The sequence below is a fragment of the Salvelinus sp. IW2-2015 genome, linkage group LG32 (assembly GCF_002910315.2).
Source record: "Salvelinus sp. IW2-2015 linkage group LG32, ASM291031v2, whole genome shotgun sequence".
NCBI lineage: Eukaryota > Metazoa > Chordata > Actinopteri > Salmoniformes > Salmonidae > Salvelinus > Salvelinus sp. IW2-2015.
Window position 1 is genome coordinate 10,428,848 of NC_036871.1, and position 23,444 is coordinate 10,452,291.

The following is a 23,444-nucleotide window of genomic DNA, read 5'->3' on the forward strand; positions in this document are numbered from 1 at the left end:
AATTTGTTAGTGGTGTTAACAGAGGGAGGAAGTACGGGAGGAAGTGGGAGGGAAAGGGAGAAAATAAAAAAAGCAGGCAAGACGTAGGAGAGCAACTGACCGAAAGACTGACTGACAACATGACAGACTGACAGCGAGCATTCCTGTTGACTGATTTGTCTGTTTAACTTTTTGACTTGCAGCCATTTCTCATAACGAGCCTTACGGGAGCTGACGTCAACCCATCCCAYCTCCCTCAGCCCCTGCAAACTAAACAACTTAACATCAAATCAATTATAAACCTCAAATTTTCTCGGCATAAAGCGCGGGATCTGAAAAAAAAAAAGTACGCTCTTCCCTGCCTCCTCCCTTTTCTCTGAGAATCTGTGAGAATCCCCACCGCCCCCTTGAGATAAAGCCTGATGTGCAGTTTTGGAGGGAACGGGGATCCTTGGGGCTGCTCAGCATTACCAAAACAAACCATTCAGCAAACAAACAATTAGACACTCATGAATTATGGAAAAGCTGCTAAAATAGCATAAAAACAAGGAGTAGGGACTCGTGTAGTGATCGCTGAGCTAATGAAACGCATGTTTTTTTTCTCTCACTCAGTCAGTAGTGTGTGTTTGTGTGTGTGTGTGTGGGGGGGTATGACTAGTGAGGACGAACAGAACACAACAACACAACAGGACACCGATAACAGAAAATGAGACTGAGGGAGAAAGAGAGACGGGGGAGTGCCGACACACACAGTGCACAGCGGTGGGGCGTGCGTTTCTGTGGCGYGCGGCAGTGGTTTTCCCTCTCTAGGGAACTCCCTAGCTGTTGTTTACCTCTCGCAGACGCGCACCGTCCAGGCGGCAATGATCCAGGAGGAGATGCTGAAGACAAGCAGCACGGTGCCGGGGCAGATGGTCATGAGGGTCTTCATGACGAAGCGCGTATTGAAGTTGATCTTGTTGAGGGCGCCGATGCTGCGCGACGAGGCGTCCGTGAAGAGCTTGCTGTGCAGCAGCATGACGCGGCCGATCAGGTAGAGSCKSAGGAACATGGGRATGGAGAGGATGATGTCCACGTCGGCGTTGGCCGTCGACGGCGTGTAGGTGAAGGCAATCCGCGCCGTCCACGTGAAGCGGTAATGGCCCGGGATGGGGTGGATGGCGCACACCAGCAGCTCCAGCACGATGAAGAAGATGCGCTCGTACGTCATGGCTATCCTCCAGTCGTCCGCCCCATTGTCCACCATGAACAGCTGCAGAGGAGCACAAAATAGCTCAGTTATGCTTTATTTTACAGTCTTTATATACTTTATTTGACAGTCTTCGTTGGTCACACTTAACAGATGCGGTGCTAAAACCATGCATTTACCAGGTAATTATATAAGCAGGTAGTTTCTTACTGCAGTGTAGGTACACATTGTTCCACAGTGCTTAGCTTTATACCAGATTTAGACCGTACAAACTTTATCAAATATTTTATAGATGCCCCTCTTTATTTAAAAWATGGTCYTAAAATAAGTACCAGAGAGCACCTTGTTGAGAGTACATTGCATTGTTGTCTTAGTGTCTTAGTAAATATCATAATATAAATCAACTGAAGTAGGACGGTAAAATATCTAATATACCCAATTAAGCTGACCTGTATAACTGTTGAATCCTAAAAATAAAACGAAAAACTTTAAATATTACGATTTATTAGTAATAGGCATCATAATCAATGCAATAAGATAATCAAACTCAATTACACTGCATGCATTACTGCATCCATGAAATGTCATTTTCGAGCAATTCAGGCAATCACCACATCACCACATAAATGACATAATGAAATGGTATTTCCTGCAACATTGTTCCATTATTTCGACTCACCTGGATTTCCCGGGCATGGTACATTATTATAAGACCAAGCAATATAACAGTGGAAAGGCTGATAAGGCATTTCAGTGCAAATGAGTACGAAGATTCCTGCAGTGAGAGACAAAGACATAAAATATTATTTTAGAGACAGTAATATTGATGACAAATATAAATATAGAAAATATATTAACAATATATTTAGTTCTTTATTGATGATTCATGTAGAACCTACGTTGACTTTCAGAAGAGTGGTCATACCTGGGTCATACCTAAAAGCATTAATATAAACTGCTTAATAAATCTTCACCTGTGTCAATCAGTCTCAAGCAGTCTTAATGGGGTGGCAGGTAGCCTAGTGGTTAGAGGAGGTAGCCTAGTGGTTAGAGCAGGTAACCTAGTGGTTAGAGGAGGTAGCCTAGTGGTTAGAGTGTTGGGCCAGTAACCACAAGGTTTATAGGTCAGATCCCCAAGCTGACAAGGCAGTTGCCCCTGAACAAGGCAATTAACCCACTGTCCCTAAGCTGTCATTGTAAATAAGAATTTGTTCTTAACTGACTTGCCTAGTTAAATGTAAAAAATGGTGGGCAAAGCATGTTGATTTCAGATTTCTAGTTGGATGGAGCAAATAAATCCTTCCAACTTTTAACTTCTTTGGAGTGACTGTAGTAGGAGAGAAAAACAAGCAGAGCGGCTGGGGAGAGAAACACTGACAGCGCGGGCAACAACAAACTGGTGAAAACCACCTTTTATTAGCTTAAAACCTAACGAGAGAGCACCACAAAGTGTTCTCTCAAAACATGACAGTGGCAGAAAGTAGAGGTGAAACAGTGGCTGTCTACAGTATGCTAACTACTAATTAATAAACGCTGCCACTAAGAGGGGAGAGAGGTATTTTCAATTTAATAGTAGATGCAGAAACGGCGCAGTTCTGTTGTGCATATCCTGGCATTAGCAAGACGTGACCCTAGATGAGTGGTGCGAGTGATGAATTGGTCGTTTGGATGCTAGAGCTGCAACGTATACAAAGGAATCATAGATCTTTGGAATGAGGGCCTGCACTACTCGAGTTCCCTCTGTGGGTAAAAAGCAATTTGATAAATCAGCTGTAATAGTGGTGGGGAGTAAAACGTGTTATGGTAATGACGTGGGGTTGTAATCACGATCCTGACAACAGCGGCAAAAACAACAACGGGAATCATCATTCATAAACGCCACTAGCGATTGTAAAAGCTGCCCATTACTCGGTTGTCAAGGCCCGCAGACGTCCAAGTTGTTGTAAATGGATATTGATATGCTCTCTTGGGGTGGGGTCAAGAAAGCATGCATTAGAATATGAGCCATTACACTGGCCATGCAGCCAATAGACATAGTAGGCGGAGAGAAAATTTGCAAATGTATTTTTAGCAATCAACTAAATTGCTTTGCCCCTCAGGTCTCTGGTACCTCCSAAGACACTCTAATGTCTGAAATTGTTTTGAGAAGTCCCCAGTGAAATAACATTGAGTAAACCAATTAATCCACCTGCCAGAAGTTCAAGGATTTTTCAGTCTCAAAGCTCACTCCCTTTAACGCATTAACCCTCCTTAAGGGCTCGGAAAACCTTGATGTCCATGTGATGTGACATGCAAGATAGAAAATGGCTCATTCGTATTGTAGCCCGTCTTATGTGGGAGGAGTGCCGTGTCACTCAGGGATGGGGTCAGTTCAATTTGAACTTAGGTCAACTCCGAAAATGAATCTACATTTTCTAAAACAATTGGTTAACACCCAGCAAACAGGGGACGTCCTAAGGAAATTAGGTGACATTCCCATTAGGTCCCTTTAAAGGTTTTCCTTCTGAGAACGTCCTAGGAACATTAAAACATGACGTTAACCTAGGGACCATAAGAGGACGTTCAGTACAGGTCTGGGTTTGGTCGCAGTATAACGTAATAATGAGGTATTTTGATGTCCATTAGGGAACGTTACGAAAAGGTTCCTATTTGGCTCTGAGAGGACGTTATCCATGGGACATTCAATGATCACAAGGGGACGTTTCATGATGGTCATGAGGACGTCACATGATTGTCCCAAGGGAACGTTCTCTGGTGGACCTTTGTGTAGTTCCATTTAATTTATCAGGACGTCACTGAGGACCATGTCAGGACCTTTTTAGTACTTTCATTTTACAAGTATAAAAATAATTAGGTGGGTACTTTTATCACTATGATAAATATAATACTTTTTCTTAAAGGTAGACTCAGCCGAAATGACGTTGCTACGAGCAGCGCCGCAGATATTGAGATGAGCGAGATGCAAGATTTTGCTCTCACACAGTCACACACGGTCCCACAAAATATCTGCGCATGTGCACGGGTTCGCTTCATGCTGTTACAGCGTGGTAGCCATAGGACCAAAAAAGCAGCTGAGAACCAAGAGATTGTGAGTTTAAATTCCAGATGAGGACATGTTGACTAATAATTACTGTATAAATAAGACAAAGAGCTGTGAATGGATCAGTGGTTCACCAATCAGGTCCTTGATGGGATTGGCAACAGTAACAAGGGGTGATTTCTAATGAAGCTAGGGTGCCCGTTCCCTATGTATAACTTAATTTTTTGAGAGCATCTACAGAGAAGAATGGGAGAAACTCCCCAAATACAGGTGTGCCAAGCTTGTAGCATCGTACCCAAGAAAACTCTATGCTTTAATCACTGCCAAGGGTGCTTCAACAAAATACTGAGTAAAGGGTCTTTCTTTGCAACCATCAGGTGACGTCCCCGGGACTAACCGGGAACTAGACAAAACCTCCAGGCGACCATTTCGTGAAGTTCTGGGGACGTCCTAACAACTTATTTTCGTTTGCAGGGTAGAAACCTTATAAACACCTATAGGCAGTATTGGATTCATCAATTAAATTCAAATACATTTATGGATTTGGCTGGACTTGACCAAAACATTGGTGCTGTATCTTTACCTCATGCAGTTGTAAAAAAAAAAAATAGAGTAGCCGTTCCAGCTATTACTTAGGGCAATCAATGCTGGCTCGTAGCATTGACTATGTGGTGACGCTAGCCAACAGTGCAGCCTTGTAAACATTGGGGCCGAACTTCTCCCCAAGTGCACTGTGAAAAAATGTCTAGACAGAAAGCACTGCCCAAATCCAAATTGATTGGTTGATAGAGCGAATGTTAGGTCTGGGAGTCACGACCAGGCCGATGCGACTGTGAAATTACAGCAGCCTGCCCCCATGTTGGGTTGTTCTGACACTCCCATGCGCTGGTCAGAGATAATGTCCCAGAAAATACAGGATGTCCTGAGGACATTCGAGGACCTTCCCATTAGGTCCGTATACGGTTTTGCCGCTACATTATCTTGTTATCACATCGAGTGATGGTCCCAAAGGTAACGTTCTCTGGGGGACCTTTGTTTAGTTCCCTGTATGTTTTCAGGACGTCACTGAGGACCATGTCAGGACCTTTTTAGGAGGTTATCAGGGCTTTCATTTGACTAGATCTTAGGACATTGTGTGATGGTCCTAAGGGAACGTTCTGTGGGGACACAATGTCCCAATAATTTCCTAAAAACATCCTGGGGGACGTCCACGGGACCAACCGGGAACTAGAGAAAAACCTGAGGACGTCCTAACAACTCATTATTGTTTGCAGGGGTCAGACACTTTGAAGTAGCTCGCTCCATTGCTTGATTGTGCAGCATCTTGTTCGACTGTTGTCTTCAAAGAGATTCTCAGAATACCATCAGCAGCCTAGTGAAAACAGTCCTTTGGCCAAGCTCTGCCCTCTGATACTGCAGCAGTTGTCTATTCCAATAGGAAATCAAACTTTTCAAAAAGGCCATCCTCACAAATATAATGTTGAGGCAGGTTTTTGTTACTTTAATACAGATATATCTTTATGAAATTGACTGTGTGTTCACCATGTTTAACATTACTACATATCTACACATAACATAGGAGGGTCGTTCCACCGATAGAGTATGTTTTGGGTAGTGAAGTTAAAAAAAGAAAAGGAAAAGAAAAGTCACCTAATTTTAACATTCTGACAAAGAGCAATTTATGTTTTTACCATCTCAAGACGTTGAATAAAAAATACAACGAGCGAAAGAAGTGCCAAATGAAATAACAGGGTTGATCAACAGGGTTGATGTTTTCATCTTAAATCAGCCATGAATCCGCTTGTGACAGGGGGAATGGAAGCTTGTTGTGTATAACAGGGAGGGGCAATTAAATGCAAGCTTCACCCCAAAAAATGTTTTGTTTAAATATTTATAGCCTATCCTATCTATCTATTGGGTAACAGGTTGGCATGTTATGTTATGCTCGACACACCCAGTTTTCCACCACAAAACACCAGAAATTGCTAAAATTAGTAGAAAAAGCTCATCTGCATTTACACTATGATTTGACTATTATACAGTGCCTTCGGAAAGCATTCAAACCCCTTGACTTTTTCCCAAAATTTTTACGTAACAGCCTTATTCCAAAAAAGAATTTAATAAAATAAATTCCTCAGCAATCTACAGACAATACCCCATAATGGCAAAGCGAAACAGTTTTTTTGATATTTTTGCAAATGTATTAAATATAAAAAACAGAACAGAAATACCTTATTGTGTGTAGATGGATGAGGGGGAAAAAAACAATTTAATCAATTTTAGAATAAGTCTGCAACGTAACAAAATGTGGAAAAAGTCAAGGGGTCTGAATACTTTCCCGAAGGCACTGTATGTTCACAACTGCAGACCACGTGCAACTACGCCAGCCCAGGCCCTCCACATACAGCTGCATCATCTGTGGGATCGTCTGAGACCAGCCATCCGGACAGCTGATGAAACGGAGGAGTATTTCTGTCTGTAATAAAGCCCTTTTGTGGGGAAAAACTCATTCTGATTGGCTTTGCCCCTGCCCAGTCATGTGAAATCCATAGAKTAGGGCCTAATGAATGTATTTCAATTGACTGATTATCTAATATGAACTGTAACTCAGTAAMATCGTTGAAATTGTGTAATGTTGCGTTTATATTTTTGTTCAGTATACTTAAAATATCTAAGGGACGCAAAACGTACACTATATGTGGAACGACCCAAGAGTATTGGAGGTAGGCAACAAACAAAAAGACCACCCACACTAATTACCTTGCCGTAAACTCCCCAGGACAGTTCCGTCTCCGTCACCATGACGACAATTCCAAACATCCCGAAGATGAGTGCGTAGTCACTGAGTCTCTTTCGCTTCTCAAAGAGCGCCCTCCGGTGGCCGAGCCTATAGCCGATGTCTTTRTTCTTCTTCACAGGAGCACCGTTCCCGTCCCTGACCAGGCTCTCGTTGGACGCCTTGCCGGGGTCCTCACCGTTGCCCTTGGAAACCACCACCTCCAGGCCAGAACTGTGCAGCGTCTGGAGGGGCTGTGTTTCGGAGTCGAGCTCTGCTAGGTTGCGCCGCGACGACGCCAGGCTGCCCAGTGGTCTCACTACGCCGCCATTGTGCTTGCAGGTGTTCATGGCTATCTGAGGGAGTCGGCCGCTGCTCTCGGAGAGGGAGGGGTTGGATCCAGCATGGCTCAGCTTCTTTTGCTCAGTGGTTGCCTGGCGGAAAAAAAGACAAGAGGATGTTAGAGAAACAGAAACCAAACTCAACGGTGCATCAGTGGCTGAGGGTGGAGGGATATCTCACCAATCGGTCTGGTGTCAGAGAATGGGAAACTACAGTATAGTCCTCTTTTGAGGACCACCTTTTCTTTATAACTTCAATTTGAGCAATACCCCATGGGCCGGAGTCAGAAGCACAAACTAGAAACACTGCTCTGCACTAAATCAATGCTAAGGGATGACAATATCTGTGTTATTGTTCTGCTGTACATGGCACACATCAGCTGTCCCTCACAAATAATGCATCCAGATCAACAGAGCAAAAACACACAGTGAATGAAGATGGATGCATAAATAAAGCCATATAACTAATAGTGGACCCTACAAAGTGCAGAACGTTTCATCTTTGTGCGGCACAAATTTCAGTATGAAAGATTTATGTGCTGCGTGACCTTGTTTCCTRATAAAGAAACRCTTTTTCCTGCAGAGACGGGTTGTCCAAAAGACTGCGTGACTGAGTTGCTTTTCTTTAATCAGACAAAGGGAAATCAAGGACATTCTTCAGCCAAAGACGTGTCTTCGTCATCTGTTTGTCAAAAACAGCATCTAAATTGAAGAGGCTTCCTGCTCAGACCTTTCGGTGCTRTCTTTGAACCAGAGTGTGATTGCATTGCATCACTGATTCAAGGAGAAGCAAGAGTTAAATGGGGTGAGAAAGCAGAGGAAGTGCAGAAAAATGTACAGTATACGTACACTCCCGTTCAAAAGTTTGGGGTCACTTAGAAATGTCCTTGTTTTTGAAAGAAAGGCTCATTTTTTGTCCATTAAAATAACATCAAATTGATCAGAAATACAGTGTAGACATTGTTAATGTTGTAAATGACTACTGTAGCTGGAAACGGCAGATTTTTTATGGAATATCTACATAGGCGTACACAACGGGCCATTGGAACACAGGAGTGATGGTTCCTGATAATTGGTTCCATTATCAGGAACCATCACTCCTGTGTTCCAATGGCCCGTTGTGTTAGCTAATCCAAGTTTATCATTTTAAAAGGCTAATTGATCATTAGAAAACCCTTTTGCAATTAYTTTAGCACAGCTGAAAACTGTCGTGCTAATTAAAGAAGCAATAAAACTGTCCTTCTTTAGACTAGTTGATTATCTGGAGCATCAGCATTTGTGGGTTCGATAACAGGCTCAAACTGGCCAGAAACAAAGACCTTCTTCTGAAACTCRTCAGTCTATTCTTGTTCTGAGAAATGAACAGTGCAAACTGGCTCTAACCAGAATAGAAAGAGGAGTGGGAGGCCCCGGTGCGCAACTGAGCAAGAGGACAAGTACATTAGAGTKTCTAGTTTGAGAAACAGACGCCTCACAAGTCCTCAACTGGCAGCTTCATTAAATAGTACCTGCAAAACACCAGTCTCAACGTCAACAGTGAAGAGGCAACTCCGGGATGCTGGCCTTCTAGGCAGAGTTGCAAAGAAAAAGCCATATCTCTGTCCAGTGTCTGTGTTCTTTTGCCCATCTTTTCTTTTTATTGGCCAGTCTGAGATATGGCACAGRAGTGATGGTTGCCGATAATGGGCCTCTGTACGGCTATGTAGATATTCCATAAGAAAATCTGACATTTCCAGCTACAATAGTCATTTACAACATTAACAATGTCTACACTGTATTTCTGATAAATGTTATGTTATTTTAATGGACCAAAAAATGTGCTTTTCTAAGTGACCCAACATTTTTCACGGTAGTGTACAATGCTAGCTAGTACAGTACTACACTGGCGTGCATTCCAGTGGCATCTCCACAGCTCTTCAGGCAGTTCAYTCAGTTTATCATAATGGCTTGTAAAACTTGACTTCACATGGAACAGTGCATTTCCCCAAAATAACGGGGGTGTTTGACAATACTGCCTTTTATTTGKCTTGAGTGAGCTCCCTAATGCCTCTAGATGTGTTTGGAAATAAAGTCTGATTGCCCATAATGGAAATGTACTAAGTCCAGCCCTGTCATGCCCTGACCATAGAGAGCCTTTTATTCTCTATGTTGGTTAGGTCGGGGTGTGACTAGGGTGGGTTATCTAGGTTATTGTATGTCTATGTTGGCCTGGTATGGTTCCCAATCAGAGGCAGCTGTTTATCGTTGTCTCTGACTGGGGATCATATTTAGGCAGCYATTTCCCCACTGTGTTTTGTGGGATCTTGTTTTTGAGTTAGTGCATGTAGCACCTCTTATGTTACGGTTTGTTGTTTGTTTCCTTTTGTTTTGTAAGTTTCACAAAAAAATTAAGATGTGGAACTCAGAGCACGCTGCGCCTTGGTCCGTCTCTACACACAACCGTGACAAGCCCAGTGACACTATCGCCTGACACAGACCAGACTAAAGGTTAAGGATTAGAGGGGGACAGGGTGTTCTAATCCCCTTTACTGTATTAAATAGTTTTATCATTGCGTCATTAAGACCCCTTTTTGAAACGTATCTCAGATAGTGGCACATTCCTACCATAAGGTTGCTTGAAGGGAATTGGAAGACCTCAAACTTCATTATATATACTAGCACCTCCCTTTTCACCTAGAAAAGGTGGGACAATTACAGTTCCCTAGCGACGCCGATTTGTCATGATTCATTTCCCCAATAAAATGACCCTTCTGAGGCTGAAAATAAAACACAAAGACAAAGTTTGCTTTGTTAAGTGATTAAATGACAATCGATCAAAGCAAATGGATAGGMCTGCCGTATCAGACCAAGGAGGTAAACAGAAAGGAGCCATGACAGGTTATTCCAATAACATACTGAACAGTATTGATGGAAGGAGATTGAGAGAAATGGAGGAATACGCTTCTCCCCTTGGCTTCGGTCACCATTTCTGACCATTATGCTGCAGGCTCTCTTGGTGGCTGAAAATATACCACTGACCRCTGACTGACTAACTAACTCCTAGATGGGGGTGTCCATACCGTATAGGAGATGGCTCAAGAGAAATACAAGAAGGTAAGATGGAAGTACAGTAACACATAACCTTTTTCTACAGGCAAATCTCACATGGATATCCCAAAAGAGCTCATTCTGTACCATCCTCCCAACTCACAACACATAATCTATTCCATTTTGACATTTGAACTACTGTTCCTCTATTGTGATGCGTTTCATTTCGGTGAATTTCCATGCATTTCAGTTAATTGTATTTGACTTCCATAGAAGAAATCAAAAGTATGATGCATGTCATACTCTTTGCCATGCAGAGAGTGCTCTCTCCCGTTTTCCACAGCTGAAGAATTGTGTGTCCCAAATGTCACTCTATTGCCTAAATAGTGGACTACTCTTGACCAGAAACCACACCCAGCTCTTTACCATGCAAAGGGTGCTCTCTCCTGTTTCCCACCCCGACAAAAAGTGTGCGTCCCAAATAGTGCATTACCCTATATAGTGCCCTATGGGCCCTGGTCAAAAGTAGTGCAGTATATAGGGAATAGGGTGCTATTTGGGACGTGAAGGGCACAACAAGCCGTGGTTTCCTTTGTCCGCTGATCCTCCTTCAGAAGGAGACATGGGGTAGTTGTCTGTCCCGGCGAACGCTTCAATTTTCATTCTGAATGGCACACAGCATCCAGCCTGTATGAAATGGAGCCTCTTAATCAAATTGAAAAGCCACAGTGCAGAACAGTTGAAATGAAGCACTGCAACTCTCTGCCTATCTCCTCCTCTAGCTCCCTCCCTCCTTCACTTCCCTCTCCAGCCGGCTCCAATCTAATAGAATACCCTCCTTCTTTTGGGCTTGATGGAGCAACTGCACCGCAGTTTTGAATGCACACACAATCCCTTGAAATTGAAATAGTGCACTGTACAGCCAACCCATGTGTGTGTGTGTGGGGGGGGTGTGTACGTGTGCATAAGAGTGTGTGCATCACAGGAGGCTGCTGAGGGGAGGACGGCTTAAAATAATTTACGGAACGGTGCGAACAGAATGGCATCTAACACCTGGAAACCATGTGTCTAATGTATTTGATACCATTCCACTGATTCCGCTCCAGCCATAACCATGAGCCTGTTCTCCCCAATTAAGGTGCCACCAACCTCCTGCGGTATGCAGGAGTGTTTGTGTGTTTGTGTGTGTTTGTGTGTGCGTGCGTGCGTGTGTGCGTGAAAGCCTCGGCCAAGCATCAGACCAGGCCTGAGACTGACACAGAGACAGAGACAGACGGTTTGCAGCCAGGGATAACTGAAGAGCCCAACTGAAAAATGTTGGGGAGCGTGCCTGCCTGCATGCCTGCCTGCCTGCCAGCCTGTACGCCTGCATGCCTGCCTGCCAGCCTGCACGCCTGCCTGCCTGAATGCCAGCCTCTACGCCTGCATGCCTGCCTGCCAGCCTGTACGCCTGCCTGCCAGCCTGTACGCCTGCCTGCCAGCCTGTACGCCTGCCTGCCTTTGTGTCTGCCTGTGTGTATTCGGACATGAGGCGCATGTGTGAAGGAGGGCCGACTCATACAAAGAAAACGGAGGGACACGAGGGAGGAGGGAGAGAGGGAGGAAAAGACAGAAAGACAGGACAGACCCCTGGGAACCTCCCCAGCCTGCTCCTGTTGAGACAGAGCGCTGTAGGCTATAGTTGCCGGTTTGTCACATTGCACAGACGCTGTCATATTTCTGTGACAGGCCAGCAGGCACCAGGGCTGGGCTGTCCAACCCGACCAAGAGCACCAGCCAGGATCTAAGCACGTCTAATTAGTAAAGATATAACGCACCACCGCCTAAGCCTGTCTGCGTCCTTGTCAGAAAATGTTCTAAGGAAAGATCTTAATGTACTTTGATACAGTAAAACTACAACGCTTTAATGTAAACACTGTGACCAATTACTTACAGAATCCTTGCTGTATACTAYCCAGTATACACAGTAAACAGTATAAACTCACTGTATACTGATATATGTTTAGTCTTTCTAAGGCAGTACAAGAGGAGTTTTCCTCAGTGGAATCAGTATGGGCCGTCCTTTGAGAAAAGCCTGTGGTGAAAATGACTGCAGTTTGATAGCAGGCACAATTACAGGCTTCCTGAAGCAGCATTCTCCTCCCCATCTCCTCCTCGGAGATGAAAAGAAAAATGAATTATGGCTTAAACAAGACAAAACTCCCCACGGAGACGACAAGACAGGTATTTTGCCGGTGTTGAATGGCCATTGTTAGAGCTAATAATGCACTAGGCGTTCAACAGCATCACAATAGTGCACTAATTAGTACGCACCAAGGTGTCACAGTAGACACAGAGAATAATACTGAGATCAGAGTGATATAACTAAAGGGTTTAGGACTCCCTTGGGAGAAAAATAGGACCTCATTAGTAGCATGTTTAACTTGTTCAATTCCAGACAATTCGTAGAATGAGTTGGAATTCAGTTCTTGGTTTMAAAAATTGTCCGTAGATCTCACRAAGTCATGAATTGAAATTGTGATYGGTGTCACGCCCTGGCCTTAGTTATCTTTGTTTTCTTTATTATTTTAGTTAGGTCAGGGTGTGACATGGGGGATGTATGTGTTTTGTATTGTCTAGGGGTTTTTGTATGTTTATGGGTGCTGTGGTTTAGTTGGTTAAAGTGTCTAGTCTAGGTGTATGTATGTCTATGGTTGCCTAGATTGGTTCTCAATTAGAGACAGCTGTCTATCGTTGTYTCTGATTGGGAACCATATTTAGGCAGCCATATTCATTAGGTAGTTCGTGGGTGATTGTCTATATATAAGTTGCCTGTGTCTGCACTTATTGTAATTATAGCTTCACGTTCGTTTGTTGTTTTTGTATAGTTTGTTTAAGTGTTCTTCGTCTTCGTTATAATAAATAGAAGATGTATTGTTATCACGCTGCGCCTTGGTCCTCTCTTCATCCAAAAGACGAACGTGACACTCGGTTCTGGAATTTACTGGAGTTGATAGTTGACTTGACTCCCTGAATGTGATTAATACGTAAATCGATTGCAGAATGTAAATGTAAACATAGATATTGCTAGTGCGCACTGCCCGCGTATTAGTACATACAGATTTTATTTTTTTATTTTTTTATTTCAACTTTATTTAACCAGATAAGCTAGTTGAGAACAAGTTCTCATTGAGACAGTKTGCTACATCAGGAAAATAATCCTGCAGAAACAGGAAATGTGAATTAATATGTGGATTATAATTAATGGAGGGGTTGATATATTTTTCATGGGGGAAAATCAAGTAAAAAATGTCTAAGTGGAAATTACAAACTTCAGAAGCCTTTGTAAACCTCAAATAAACTACAAGTTGAAAATGCCCTGCATTGCAGGATTTTTCATCTGTACATTATAAGACTTTTCTGTAATTTCAACAGTAAAACACTTTAAGATGCACAGTAAAAAACCCGGAATATGTTTTATAGACTTAATGCTGTAGATTGCACTGCATGATGGGTACAATGCTGAAAAATACTYATTATTATTGTTATTACAGTAAAAACGAATATTACATGAATAGCTTAGGCCTACAATAGATTCACATTTTCAATTTCAGGTGAGGTGCATGAAGCTCAGACTGTTAAAAAAATTCATTAAGATGAAAAATATCACCCAGATAATAATTGTTGTAATGATTAGGCTTTCGCTATACTCCAGCCTCTGGGTGCCACAGTGAATAAACGGACTGTTATGTTTGCACCATTACTACAGAGAAAATGGTAGTATTGTATTTCAAATGGCACTGTAAATCCACCCCACAGAATACAGTACCCTACTGTATTTTTGGAGCACCAAAAACATTTGACCACTAGTGGGTGCATGGTATTGTTGTTTCTGGCTCATTAACATATTTTGAGGCATGTCTTGCAAGAGGTTACATTTATATATATATATACATACAGTACCAGTCAAACGTTTGGACACACCTACTCATTCACAGGTTTTTCTTAATTTTGACTATTTTCTACATTGTAGAATAATAGTGAAGACATCAAAACTATGAAATAATACATATGGAATCATGTAGTAACCAAAAAAAGTGTTAAACAAATCAAAATATATGTTATATTTGAGAATCTTCAAAGTAGCCACCCTTTGCYTTGATGACAGCTTTGCACACTCTTGGCATTCTCTCAACCAGCTTCATGAGGTAGTCACCTGGAATGCATTTCAATTAACAGGTGTGCCTTGTTAAAAGTAAATTTGTGGAATTTCTTTCCTTCTTAATGCTTTTGAGYCAATCAGTTGTGTTGTGACAAGGTAGGGGTGGTATACAGAAGATAGCCCTATTTAGTAAAAGACCAAGTCAATCTTATGGCAAGAATAGCTCAAATAAGCAAAGAGAAATGACAGTCCATCATTACTTTAAGACATGAAGGTTAGTCAATGCAGAACATTTCAAGAACTTTGAACGTTTCTTCAAGTGCAGTCACTAAAACCATCAAGCGCTATGACGAAACTGGCTCTCATGAGGACCGCCACTGGAAAAGAAGACCCAGAGTTAAGTTCATTAGTTACCAGCCTCAGAAATTGCAGCCCAAATAAATACTTCACAGAGTTCAAGTAACAGACACATCTCAACATCAACTGTTCAGAGGAGACTTCATGGTCGAATTGCTGAAAAGAAACCACTACTTAAGGACACCAATAATAAGAAGAGATATGCTTGGGCCAAGAAACACGAGCAATGGACATTARACCGGTGGAAATTTGTCCTTTGGTCTGATGAGTCCAAATTTGAGATTTTTGGTTCCAACCGCCATGTCTTTGTGAAAATCAGTTTAGGTGAATGGATGATCTCCGCATGTGTGGTTCCCACCGTGAAGCATGGAAGAGGAGGTGTGATGGTGTGGGGGTGCTTTGCTGGTGACACTGTCTGTGATTTATTTAGAATTCAAGGCACACTTAACCAGCATGGCTACCACWGCATTCTTTAGCAATACACCATCCCATCTGGTTTGTGCTTAGTGGAACTATCATTTGTTTTTCAACAGGASAATGACCCAACACACCTCCAGGCTGTGTAAGGGCTATTTGACCAAGAAGAAGGGTGATGTAGTGCTGCATCAGATGACCTGGCCTCCACAATCACCCGACCTCAACTCAATTGAGATGGTTTAGGATGAGTTGGACTGCAGAGTGAAGGAAAAGCAGCCAACAAGTGCTTAGCATATGTGGGAACTCCTTCAAGACTGTTGGAAAAGCATTCCAGATGAAGCTGGTTAAGAGAATGCCAAGAGTGTGTAAAGTTGTCATCAAGGCAAAGGGTGGCTACTTTGAAGAATCTCAAATATAACTTTTATTTTGATTTGTTTAACACTTTTTTGGTTACTACATGATTCCATATGTGTAATGTCATACTTTTGAAATGTGTCTTCACTTTTATTCTAAAATGAAGAAAACAGTCAAAATAAAGAAAAACAATTGAATGAATAAGTGTGTCCAAACCTTGGACTGGTACTTTAAATACATTTTTAAAACAACACCAATACAATGACAATATGAATGGCCGATCCATCAGTGGGTGCTCTGATCATTGGGTGTGCTTTCCCCCACCTGCCCCCCGCCCAAAGGAATTTTCCAAGGGTGGGAAGGACCAATCCCCGGCTGATGCATGGGCGGGCATGGAAGCGAGCGCGCTAGCACACACACCGCTCACAGCGTAAAACAGAAATAACTAAACACAAAACATACAATAATCACATTCCCACCCTCACCCCTGATTGGAGGACCTCAAACATTGATACTGTGCATGTATTTAGTCCCACACTCATTAATTCCAACCTTCAGACAGCCACAGATCAACCCATCTTTCCCAGTAAATCATCATTCTACCATTTCCTTCTGCAATACATCCCTCCATTATACCATGGTGTCTCATTAGGGACTTGAACCTCCCCATCTGCAACATTTCTGCTGAAATTGCACCAAAAATAAAACATTTACCCAAGAGCACAGTGATTGTGACTGTGGTCCTTCAAATCCCCCAACAATACAGTTTGTAGGTCCAACCACGCCCTGATTTGTAAGGGATAAACATTGACGTTCTGTATATTACCTTGGAAATAATGGACGACGCAGCGGGATGAGGTGGAGCCGAGTCCCAATATCTTTTCCAACTGTCCCGTTATCTGGTTTTAATGTCCATTCTAGAATGCCCTTCTGACCAATCAGAAACGAGTATTCAACAATGTTGTGGTATTGTTGAATATTTTGTCTCGGGCCTAACAACACCCATGCCAATATATCCTCCAAACAACACCCCATAATGACAAAGCAAAAACAGGTTTTTAGACATTTTTACAAATGCATAAAAATACACTTAAATATCACATTTACATAAGTATTCAGACCCTTTGCTATGAGACTTAAAAATGAGCTCAGGTGCANACATTTTTACAAATGCATAAAAATACACTTAAATATCACATTTACATAAGTATTCAGACCCTTTGCTATGAGACTTAAAAATGAGCTCAGGTGCATCCTGTTTCCATTGATCATCCTTGAAATGTTTCTACAACTTGATTGGAGTCTACCTGTGTTAAATTCAATTGATTGGACATGATTTGGAAAGACACACATCTGTCTATATAAAGTCCTGCAGTTGACAGTGCATGTCAGAGAAAAAAACAAGTCATGAGGTCGAAGGAATTGTCCTTAGAGCGCCGAGACAGGATTGTGTCGAGGGGAAGGGTACCAAAACAGATCTGCAGCATTGAAGGTCCCCAAGAACACAGTGGCCTCCATCATTCTTAAATGGAAGATGTTTGGAACCACCAAGACTCTTCCTAGAGCTGGCCGCCCGGCCAAACTGAGCAATTGGGGTTAGAAGGGCCTTGGTCAGGGAGGTGAACAAAAACCAGATTGTTACTCTGACAGAGCTCCAGAACCTTCCAGAAGGACAACCATCTCTGCAGCACTACACCAATCAGGCCTTTATGGTAGAGTGGCCAGACGGAAGCCACTCCTCAGTGAAAGGCACATGACAGCCCGCTTGGAGTTTGCCAATAGGCACCTAAAGGACTCTCAGACCATGAGAAACAAGATTATCTGGTCTGATTAAAACCAAGATTGAACTCTTTGTCCTGAAGCCAAGCATCATGTCTGGAGGAAACCTGGCACTGTCCCTACGGTGAATCATCGTGCTGGCAGCATCATGCTGTGTGGATGTTTTTCAGCGGCAGGAACAGGGAGGATAGTCAGGTTTAAGGGAAAGATGTACATATTACCTCAATTACCTCGACTAACCGGTGCCCCCGCACATTGACTCTGTACCGGTACCCCCTGTATATAGCCACGCTATTGTTATTTTACTGCTACTCTTTAATTATTTGTTACTTTTATAACTTTTTTTTTTGGGGGGGGGGTATTTTTCTTAAAACTGCATTGTTGGTTAAGGGCTTGTAAAGTAAGCATTTCACTGTAAGGTCACCTGTTGTATTTGGCGCATGTTTTGATATTTAAATAATTATCTGAATTCCCCACTCAATTTGTCACAACCAAAACATAGTGAAAAAAGTATCAATAAAGACTGAACCATACACAGTAGTGATCATTTTGATTAACCTTCGATCACAGATTCATTTTAGGAATGCTTACCAAATTAAATAAATAGTTAAAACAATTTTTTATACCTGCTTTTCAAAACCTTTCAAATGAATTTGGAGAAACATCAAATCTATTGTTCTCTGTAAAATATTCAATGTTGATTGTATGAATCTGAAACTTGTTGATTTATTGAATGACTTATACATCTAATTCATTATGATGCTAGATGTTTACCACTTTACCTATCTTTATTTTGGCTAAATAAAAGGTGTTGCGGTGTCAAGTGTCAATCATAGAGATAAATGGAGGACTCTAGATCGATAGAATGGGTCTCCCGAGTGGTGCAGCGGTCTAAGGCACTGCGTCTCAAGAGGCGTCACTACAGTCCCTGGTTTCCAATCCAGGCTGTATCACATCCAGACGTGATCGGGTGGGGCACAATGGCCTAGCATTGTCCGGGGTAGGCCGTCATTGTAAATAAGAATTTGTTCTTAACTGACATGCCGAGTTAAATTAAAAAATATATATAACTCATTTTAGTATAGACGTTGCCATTGAGGGCTTCCACCATTTAAAAGTAGTCAACTGGGTAGGGATTCCTATGGGTTGGGAGTGATTAGCCAGTTATCATAGAGCATTATCTTCTTTCAAATTAGGTTGCCCATGCTTTGTAAGCCACAGACTAAGGTAATATCCAGGAGCCAAGATTTATATCAGGACATTGGTCCCAAGATCCAGACACAGACCTAGTGAGTTGAGAACATGACAAGTTAAAGACCGAGAACAGTAGAGGACAGTAGAGCACAATACAGTACAGTATAATACAGTACAGTAGAGCAGTGGTTCCCAACCAGCACACTTTTCCTAACATTCGCTCACTTATAAACGTGACCTGTGGAGTGCACAAGTGCCATTCAGATAATAAATTGAATGGCACATGGTTAGGCTACATCTGTATCGTTGTTTCAAGTCCTGTGTGCTTAGGCTGTTGTTAAATGTGTATCATTTGAGGGGCGCGCATCACAAGCAAGTAATGTATATCATTTTACTTCGACTGTGAGAACCATTAGCATTGATTAGGCATAGCTGTACCACAGCCTCTGCCATAGAAACAAATGGAGCATGGCTTTGTTTCCGTGGTCGCACCTTTACGACGCATAAAACTGCTCAAACCGTTCCAAACTCAATAACTATTTTACAGGAGCTGGCGCAGGTTGCGGGAAATTAGTCATAATGAGTAAAAATGAAAATAATTCAAATAGAGCCTATTTAATGTATTTTAGAAAAATTGTCACAGAAAATAGATGATTTGCAGTATGGATCAGATGAGATGGAGGTCATTACAACTAAATAAATTAATTGTAGGTGTGCTGCAGAATTGTTTTGCCTAACAAATGGTTCAATAAAGGTTGTGAACCACTACAGTACAGTACAGTACAGTACAGTACATTACAGCACAGTACATTACAGCACAGTACAGTACATTACAGCACAGTACAGATGTCTAGGTATTGTCAAAATAGATGTCAATGTTTGGCCTCTTGGCGGGTTGGAGCCCCCCTGCTGGCTATGCATCTCAACACTCTACATTTGTGCGTGCACTTGTCCACTATCCACATGGTGGTCCTCTTCAGCTCAGTTGGTAGAGCATGGTGCATGCAACTTTAAAATGGAGATAGCCTCAAAGGCGCTGCCTGTGCTGTCACAGTCGCCACAATGGCACAGATACAAAGATGAGACCTCTATGTATCTCTATGGGGTGAACGTTTCGGTTGGGTCAATTATTTTGGACTTTGAAGAAGTAACATTTAGCTGGCTATCTTTCATTTGGACATACAGTGGGGAGAACAAGTATTTGATACACTGCCGATTTTGCAGGTTTTCCTACTTACAAAGCATGTAGAAGTCTGTAATTTTTATCATAGGTACACTTCAACTGTGAGAGACGGAATCTAAAACAAAAATCCAGAAAATCACATTGTATGATTTTTAAGTAATTMATTTGCATTTTATTGCATGACATAAGTATTTGATACATCAGAGAAGCAGAACTTAATATTTGGTACAGAAACCTTTGTTTGCAATTACAGAGATCATACGTTTCCTGTAGTTCTTGACCAGGTTTGCACACACTGCAGCAGGGATTTTGGCCCACTCCTCCATACAGACCTTCTCCAGATCCTTCAGGTTTCGGGGCTGTCGCTGGGCAATACGGACTTTCAGCTACCTCCAAAGATTTTCTATTGGGTTCAGGTCTGGAGACTGGCTAGGCCACTCCAGGACCTTGAGATGCTTCTTACGGAGCCACTCCTTAGTTGCTTAGAGTTKACTCCCATCACAGCCATTGAACACTGTAGCTGTTTTAAAATCACCAATGGCCTCACCAATGGCCTCACATCCCTGAGCAGTTTCCTTCCTGTTGTGCAGCTCAATTCAATACATCGTTCACACCATAGTTATTAACTTGACCATGCTTAAAGAGATAGTCAATGTCTGATTTGTTACTAATACCCATCTACCAATCACTGCCCTTCTTTGGAAGGCTTTGGAAAATCTCCCTGGTCTTTGTAGTTGAATCTGCACTTGAAATTCAATACTTAACTGAGGGACCTTACAGATGTTGTATTTGTAGGGTACAGAGGAAGGGGTAGTCATTCAAAAATCATGTCAACCCCTATTATTTCAAACAGTGAGTCCATGTAACTTATTATGTGATTTGTTAAGACAAATTGTATTCATGAACTAATTTAGGCTTGTCTATGCAAAGGGGGTGAATACTTATGCAACAACAATTTTATAGTTACTTAATTGTTTTCATTTTTTTTWAATTATTGCACGTTAATTATATAATACAGCTGTGTGGCTGTAGGCTCATTTACAGTATAATGCTGCATTGTATAATACAGCACGTTTTTTTGTATTGTAAAACATATTACAGCATCCCTGCTGTAAATCAAAGTACAGTATTTAGCTGGCAACTCAGCTGCCAGTATAATGCTGTAAATGTACAGGAAAAAGTTGTACAGTGTAATGCTTCACAGCTCTGTACTGGCTGGCAGAATTTCTCTAGGTCCTCTCAGAATTTGGAATTGAAATGTGACAGAATGTGACAAAAACAAATCATGACTTTTCTCACTAAACTAAAGATTGATGTGTGACCCCAATCCTAGTGTAATTTAGCCTTGCTGTTGAATATGTAAATGAAYTGGGGCCAGCATTTTAATGCTCTGCTTATCCTCTCTAGCACGTTCCTCTTTGCTTTTGCTAATCTGTGCTATTTGCCCATTCCCCTCCATAGACTCCAATTACTGCGTAATTGCTTGATTGATGTAGATAAAATCTAGATTAGGTGGAATATCCAACCTATACACACAGGCAGGTAACCTGTGATACAAGTCAGTATTCAACGGACATCGGGAAATGAGGTGGAAACCGGCTACTAGGGTCAATAGTGAGCGCTGTTACCTTCAAGTAAGCTTTGGTTTTAATAGGATGTTGTGGACAGGAATGGCAGATGGGCATAAGTATAAGCATCTGCCTCTGGTTCCAAAGGGCCAGATGCATGTTCGAATCCAGCGATAGAACGTTGTTTTTTATAGGTATTAAGCCTATCCCAAACCTTAACCCTTACCTTAACCATTCGGAGTTAATGCCTAACCTTACGAATTCAGAGTCTATGCCTGAACTTAACCCTAACCTTAAAATTCTGAGTTAATGCCTCAACTTAACCTTAAACACTTTGACGTTTAGAACAACTGTGCAATTTGACATTTCAGAAACATGAACGAATGTCTAATTCTGACATGAGACCATGAGAGCTTGTCGATATACACACATAGACGTGCATGCTGACAGTCTCTCCCTGTGTGTCCCTCTGCTCTGGCGGTGCACACACTTTAGAATAAACACATTCAGGCACACACATGCACATAAGCMCACACACTCGCACACACATGTACACACACACACACACAAACACGTACTTCATACCAGTAAAGGCCCCTCTGCTTCCACACATGCAAGCATTTGCCGACCCAGTAAACTACATCATCCTATTACGCAGCCCTCGTGACTATTTGACATCATAGGGACAAACAGTCATAAATTCTACTCTGAGATTATTACAACAGGCAATATCCTTCATTGGTGCAATCGCACAACTTTGTCTCACGGCGCCGAATTTACTGTCTCGGAACGCAATGGCAATGCATAACAATCCAACTTCAGAGTTCATTTTGAAGGATGTAAGTCATTTTGAAACGAGCCTCCACTAAATTCCTGACAAAGGCCGTTTCTTTCTCTCCCAAGGCAGAGACATCAATAGCAAGGGGAGAGTGCAGCACAACCTATAGCATAGGATGGATCAATACCATAACAAACTCAGTAAAGATTGACTCGAGAACGCTGTGGATCCATCCAGTCTTAGATTGATGATGTGAGGAGGACAAGACAACAGAGTTTCAGTCGAGAGAGAGAGAGAGAGAGAGAGAGAGAGAGAGAGAGAGAGAGAGAGAGAGAGAGAGAGCTCTCCATGGTTCTGAGAAGAGAGAAAAGCATCATGGAAACTCTCCGTTTCAAAGAGCAATGCATTAACATGGAGATAAGACCCAGGTCGTACTTAGCGATTCACACCTGTTTTGTGGCAGGCTTTACCTTAAAGGGATACTTCAGGATTTTGGCAAATACTTCCCCAGTCCGATGAACTCGTGGATACCATTTGTATGTCTCTGCATCCAGTTTTAAGAAGGTTCCTAACTAGCAATAGTGCATTGCGCTAATGCTAGTTAGCATTAGTTCACGAATTTAACTCTTACTTCCTTCATACTGGACACAGTTCATCTGACCCGGGGGAAGTAGATGAAGGGCCTCAGTGCTAAAATCCCAAAGTATCCCTTTAATGCCTTATTCCTTCACATAACATTTGTTAGACTTTTTTTCACATTCTATGTTCAATTTTCTTGGGAAAAAGACAGCTGCAAACCTTTTTCCATCTGCAACTGCAATCACCTCCAAGGTGCATCTGGACCCTATTCAGACAGCGGCCGCAATGCCTCAGAGTCCAGAAGGAAAATTACAGAAACACGCAAGTTGAAACACGATATCTGTCCTCCAAGGCCTATTCTAAGAGAAAGCCCTTACCATATGTCACGTAACACGGCTTTGACTCCGGCAGCACCCAGTAGAAACTAATTGAATTTTCTTATCTGCTTTATAACCCTCTTTTTCTGCTAAATGAAAGAGAAGCCATTTGGAATAGCGGCACATTTGTATTCACCTGCCCCCCGACCCCCCTCCCAGACACTTACAGTCAGTTCACTAACATACTGTACTACTCGCTTAACCCGCTGTTGTTTTGAGGTTGTTGTATGGTTGGGAGGCCCACGTATAATACATGCGGCTATCCCTATATGCTCAACAGGATTCCTCCCATGCCCGGCTATTAAGTCCGACAAGATAAAAGTCCTGGGAATTGTGGTCACAGCCCCCAGATACAGTTTGCTTCT

General features: G+C 42.2%; 1 protein-coding gene across 1 annotated transcript in view; it reads right to left on the bottom strand.

The window, feature by feature from the left end:
• The window catches only part of LOC111957281 (small conductance calcium-activated potassium channel protein 2-like), a 58,971-nt gene that overhangs the window by 28,872 nt on the left and 6,655 nt on the right, over positions 1 to 23,444 (bottom strand). The window contains exons 2-4 of the mRNA XM_023978071.2: positions 6,969 to 7,418; positions 1,848 to 1,943; positions 813 to 1,231 (exon numbers count right to left, since the gene is read on the bottom strand). Coding sequence (XP_023833839.1) covers positions 813 to 1,231; positions 1,848 to 1,943; positions 6,969 to 7,418 — 965 coding nt within the window. The remainder of the gene's footprint in view (positions 1 to 812; positions 1,232 to 1,847; positions 1,944 to 6,968; positions 7,419 to 23,444) is intronic.